Genomic DNA, 5,771 nt, shown 5'->3' with positions numbered 1-5,771 from the left:
AATTACACATAAAATATATATATATATATATAAATACTATTATATATTACATTTTTTTAAATATCCAAGAGGAAAAAGAAATTTTTTTTTTTTTTTTTTTTTTTTTTTTTGTAATAATGGTAAAATCATAATATATAATATATATATATATATATATTTATATTTATATATTTATATATTTATTTAGTATTTTTTTTTTTTCTTTTTTTTAAAGGTTTATAATGTGATAATTTAATAGTACATAATAGTTTAACATTATACCATATTTTATTAAATAAAAAATTAATATATATATATATATATATATATATATATATATATATATACAATCACACATATGCATATGCACATATATATGTGGAGCCTTTTGTATTTATTTTAAAGAGAAAAAGTTTTATGGATGTAAAAAATGAGCAGCATAGATTCAAAGAATAAACGAGTTATATGCTATGTAGATGAAAATTTAAACAATAATATATATAGTGAAAGTGAGAAGACGTTTTTAAAAAATAATGTTGACTGGAATAAAATTAAATTGTTAAATACTTCAAATATAAAACCTGTGGTTGTAGGAGTCGAAAAAAAACTTGTATTAGATACAAGTGAAAATAAGTACGTTCGTCAAATGAATAATGTTAATGATAAAAATAAAAAAAATAATGTTATTTTTAATATTGATGGGAAAAAGAAAGATATACGAACACGTTTATATCAAGATGGGGATCCTATAGAGAGACATGTTAAAGAAAAAGAGGATATGTATAATGATAAAGAGAATAATTTAGAGGAGTATAAAAATAATAAGAGTGATGATAAAATTGATAATGTAGATCGTAATGGTATATATAATATTAATATTCAAACAAATAATAAAATATATAGTAATTTACAAAATGAGATGCATGATAATATATGTAATAATGAACATAAGGATAACATAAACAATGTAAATAATATAAATAATATTAATAATATAAATAATATTAATAATATTAATAATTTAAAAAATAATATATCTAGTGTTTTTCAAGAGAAATTTTCTAATAGATATACGAATTTATTAGAAGATGATGATTTACTTATGAAAAAACAAGATGATACAAATATTAATTTAAATTATCAAAGGTGTTATCAAAACTATTATAATAAAAATAAAAAATATATTTATAATGATACAGATGATGATAATGATAAAAAATGTGTAAAAAAAAATCATGTACACAATAAGAATAAATGTAAAAATAATAAATACTTTTTAACAAACGATGATTTGTCTTATAATGAAGATATATTGTCATCAAGCACAAATACATGTGATACATTAGATAAAATAAAATTAGATAATATATATGGATCTTTTATAGATGATGTTAAGAGCTCTTTTGTATTAACAAAAAATATGAAAAAGAGTTTTACTCACTATATTCATAAACAAAAAAATAAAGAAAAAAATAAAGATAATGAAATACATCATGATAATAATACGGATCAAAATGAATATTCTGATTTTAACGATTTTGATGTTTCTTCAAATAATAATATGAATGAACAAGAAAAGAATAATGATAATATAAATAATCAACATATTAATAAAGAAAAAATGACTATGTTACATTATAAAAATATTTATGATCATGAATGTAAAGAAAACCTAAACAAATCAACTAATTCAATTATTTACATTGAAGATAATAATTCTTTAAAAAGTGAAGTAATATTAATTGATGATACACATAGTAAATGTACAAATGGGAATTATAAATCTCCATTATCACATGAAAAAAATGAAGAAGACTATTCTGAAACGAAGGATAGTTATAAAAATATATTTCATATAATGAAAGAACAAAATAAATTAAGAAACCTATCATTAAATAGGAATAATGAAAACGTTAAAAAATTCGGTATACAAAATGTACAACATTTATTTAATTCGAACAATTTGTTAAATAAAGAAAAATATATAGAAAACCAAGAAGATGATGAAAATGAAGAAGAAACACATGAGGGAAAACACACTAACTCTAATTCTGAAAATTATTATGAAAATAAAATAGAAAGTGATTTTTTTTCAAATAGTCATTATCCTAAGTTGGGTGAAAAAAATGAAGACAACTATGAACAGGCAAGTGACGAATATCACGACATACAAAAGGTAAATGATGATATAAACGTTCAAGTGGGTAGTAATCATATAAACCTTAAGGAAAAGTATAAAGGAGAAATTGGAGATGATTATGGAATTAATAGCGAAAATGAAAGGGGAAGTTATAGTGATAGTAGAAGTGATAGTTATAGAAGTGAGAGTGACAGAAGGAGTGATAGTAACAGAAGGAGTGATAGTAACAGAAGGAGTGATAGTAACAGAAGGAGTGATAGTAACAGAAGGAGTGAGAGTGACAGAAGGAGTGATAGTAACAGAAGGAGTGAGAGTGACAGAAGGAGTGAGAGTGACAGAAGGAGTGAGAGCGACAAAGGAAGTGAGAGCGACAAAAAAAGTGAAAGTGACAAATCATCAAATAATGATGATAAAAGAAGCAATGATGGAAATACATCTGAAAGTGAAAGAAGTGAAGTTAGCGAAAAGAGTTCTTATGTTTCTTCAGAAAAACCTAAAAAAAGACCTTATTTTTATGAAAACGTTTCTAGTAAAATTACTGGGTTTTTCTTTCAAGTAAAGAAAAAAATTAATAGGAATAATGATGAAGATGATGATTATAGTGAGAGTAGAAGAAGCAGTGAAAGTAGACAGAGAAGTGTAAGTAGAAGAAGTGATGTAAGCAAAAAGGATGATATGAGTGTAAAAAGTGATGTAAGCAGAAAAAGTGATGTAAGAAGAAAAAGTGATGTAAGCAGAAAAAGTGATGTAAGCAGAAAAAGTGATGTAAGCAGAAAAAGTGATGTAAGCAGAAAAAGTGATGTAAGCAGAAGAAGTGATGTAAGCAGAAGAAGTGATGTAAGCAAAAAGGATGATATGAGTGTAAAAAGTGATGTAAGCAAAAAGGATGATATGAGTGTAAAAAGTGATGTAAGCATAAGGAATGATATAAGTGCAAAAAGTGATGTAAGCATAAGGAATGAGGTAAGTAGAAGAAGCAATGTTACTAATAAATTGAGTGATACGGAAAATGAAAAAAAAAAAGAGGAAACAAAATTAATTGAAATCGATGTAACACAAGTGAATGATATACATAAAGATATTACAAATAAAGAAGAAGATAATGAAAAAATAATTAGAGTTCGCAAGACAAGAAAAAAAAGAATAGTAGGGGATAATAATAAAAAGGTTGCTATGAAAAAACAAAAAATACCAAAAGAGGGAACTAAAATAATAAAAAAAGGAGGTATTAAAAAAAAAGGTAAGAATGAAAATGATGGAGAAGAAGAAGAAAGAAAATGTAATATTTGTAATATGACATTTATAAACAATCAATTAATGATGAGACATGTAAAGAGTGTACATTCTAATGAAAGACCTTTTGAATGTAAAATATGTCATAAGTCTTATAAAAGAGGTGATCATTTAAAAATCCATTTAATAGGACATAAAATAAGTGAAGAAAAAAATAAATATCAATGTCCTATATGTAAAACATCATGTAAATCATCAAGAGAATTAATTATTTGTCAGAAAAGTCATTCTGAAGGATATAAGAAACCAGGTTATACTAGTACTTTTTCAAAGTTAAATCAAAAAAGTGATTCGAATGTACTCTCTTTGATTAATGGAAATTACCAAAAGGGAAATAATCAACATAGAGAAGATTCAAATATCAATGGTAAAATGAATTCTCGTAGCAAAAATGTAAAACAAAAGCAAATAGAAAATGATAACAGCAATAATAATAATAATAATAATAATAATAATTCAAAAATGAAGAAAAACGACAAAAGAGATAAACTACATAACGGTGTGATGGAAAATAACAGAATGAATGATGATAATAATATGCTACAACTTATGGATGAAAAAAACATTACAGAAGGAAAAGAAGGTGAATCCAAAAAAATTTCTAGAAAAGGTAGTGTTTCAATAGAAACAAGGACATGTAATATATGTAAGATGGTTTTTGCAAATAAGAAATTAATGAAAAGACATTTAATGTGTGTACATTCAGATGATAGACCATATAAATGTGATATATGCTTTAAATCATATAAAAGATCTGATCATTTAAAAAATCATTTAAGTTCACATAATAAAACTAACGAGGAAAAGAAACATATTTGTTTAATTTGTGAACAAAGTTTTGCAACAGCAAAAGAATTAAAACATCATAAAATCAAACATTATAAATGTCCTTATGAAAATTGTTCTTATACTTATTCTACAATTTCAAAAATGAAATACCATTTAAATAAACATAAATGTAATTTAATATATACATGTCCTGGTTGCTCTCAAACTTTTGTTATATATAAAGATTATATTGAACATAAAAAAATGTGTTTTAAAAAAAAATATGTATGCTTGGAATGTAATAAAATATATTTACACTTGAACGGTTATAATAAACATATTAATAAAATACACTTAAAAATTAATACAGTTTTTAAATGTAAAATAAAGGATTGTAATAAACAATTCTCTTCTGATTTCAGTTTAAAAGAACATGTTATGAATTTTCATAAGGGAATTAAGAGATTTTTCTGTAGCAAATGTAATATATCATTTGGATATAGAAGTTCGTTTAGAAGGCACAACGTTAATATGCATTCATAACACAAAAATGAATACGTTGGAAAAAAGTATAACAATGAAAAACGCGTTTATATATATAAATAAATATATATATATATATATATATTTTATTTTATATATTTATTTTTTTTAGAACACTATATTAACTTATGTGCATGTGTATATATATATATATAATCATTGTTGATTTGCGTAAGCGTTATACGAATTCTCAATTTTTTATTTTTGTATTTTAACTATACCTTTTTTGTTTGCATTTAAAAATTTTCTATTTTTGATCAAAATGATGAAGCATATTATACATATATATATATATATATATATATATATATATATATATACATATATTTATATCTATATTTATTTATTTATTCCGGACACTTTTTTTTTCTTTTATCTTTTTTTGTTTTTATTTTAAAAATTTTTTTATTATTTGTTTTTCAAAAAAAAAATATATTTTTCAAATTAATTTTAAAAAAAAATGATAAATGATTAAATAGAGAAAATAAAAAAAATGATAGGGACATGTCTTTTTATAATTTTTTTAGATGATATATATATAAAATGGTGGAAAAAAATATTTTTATACTCTGAGGTAATTCTATTATTTTTCTTGTGTTATAAATGGATTGGATATTTCTTGTGTTCCTTCTACGGGTGTAATTAAAGCAACCTATAATATAAAATATATATATATATATATATATATTATTTCAATATGTTTTCTTTTTATAATATAATATGAATGAATATTAAAATTAATAAAAAAGTACCGAAGTTCCCCTGGCAACAATTAAACCAATACTCCTCGTTTTATCCGTTACAACAAAACTATCATTCGGGTCTTTTAAAAATAAAAATAAAAAAAATAAATAAATAAATAAATAAATAAATATATATATATATATATATATATATATATATATATATTAATAAATATGGCTAATGAAAGGTACAAGTATAGATATACATATCTTATAGTTATGATTTCTTCTTTTTTTTTTTTTTTTTTCTCTCAATTTATATTTGTTTACCTCTTATATATTCTTCTGTTTTATCTAAAACCAGG

At 22.3% G+C, this 5,771-nt stretch overlaps 2 protein-coding genes across 2 annotated transcripts in view; one reads left to right on the top strand and one right to left on the bottom strand.

Moving 5' to 3' along the window:
- Positions 1 to 409: 409 nt before the first annotated feature.
- Positions 410 to 4,723, top strand: PRSY57_1208600 (zinc finger transcription factor, putative; the record flags this gene model as incomplete). The annotated part of the gene is made up of 1 exon (XM_012908516.2): positions 410 to 4,723. The coding sequence occupies one exon, from the start codon at positions 410 to 412 to the stop codon at positions 4,721 to 4,723; it is 4,314 nt and encodes a 1,437-aa protein (XP_012763970.2).
- Positions 4,724 to 5,306: 583 nt separating this feature from the next.
- The window catches only part of PRSY57_1208500 (U6 snRNA-associated Sm-like protein LSm7, putative), a gene marked incomplete at both ends in the record, with an annotated part of 1,012 nt that continues 547 nt past the window's right edge, over positions 5,307 to 5,771 (bottom strand). The window contains 3 exons of the mRNA XM_012908515.2: positions 5,307 to 5,375; positions 5,476 to 5,546; positions 5,737 to 5,771. Of these exons, the coding sequence (XP_012763969.2) occupies positions 5,307 to 5,375; positions 5,476 to 5,546; positions 5,737 to 5,771 (175 nt within the window). The remainder of the gene's footprint in view (positions 5,376 to 5,475; positions 5,547 to 5,736) is intronic.

Source organism: Plasmodium reichenowi, chromosome 12, assembly GCF_001601855.1.
Source record: "Plasmodium reichenowi strain SY57 chromosome 12, whole genome shotgun sequence".
NCBI lineage: Eukaryota > Apicomplexa > Aconoidasida > Haemosporida > Plasmodiidae > Plasmodium > Plasmodium reichenowi.
Note: the sequence above shows the minus strand (reverse complement) of the source record. Positions and strands in the feature narration are given on the sequence as shown.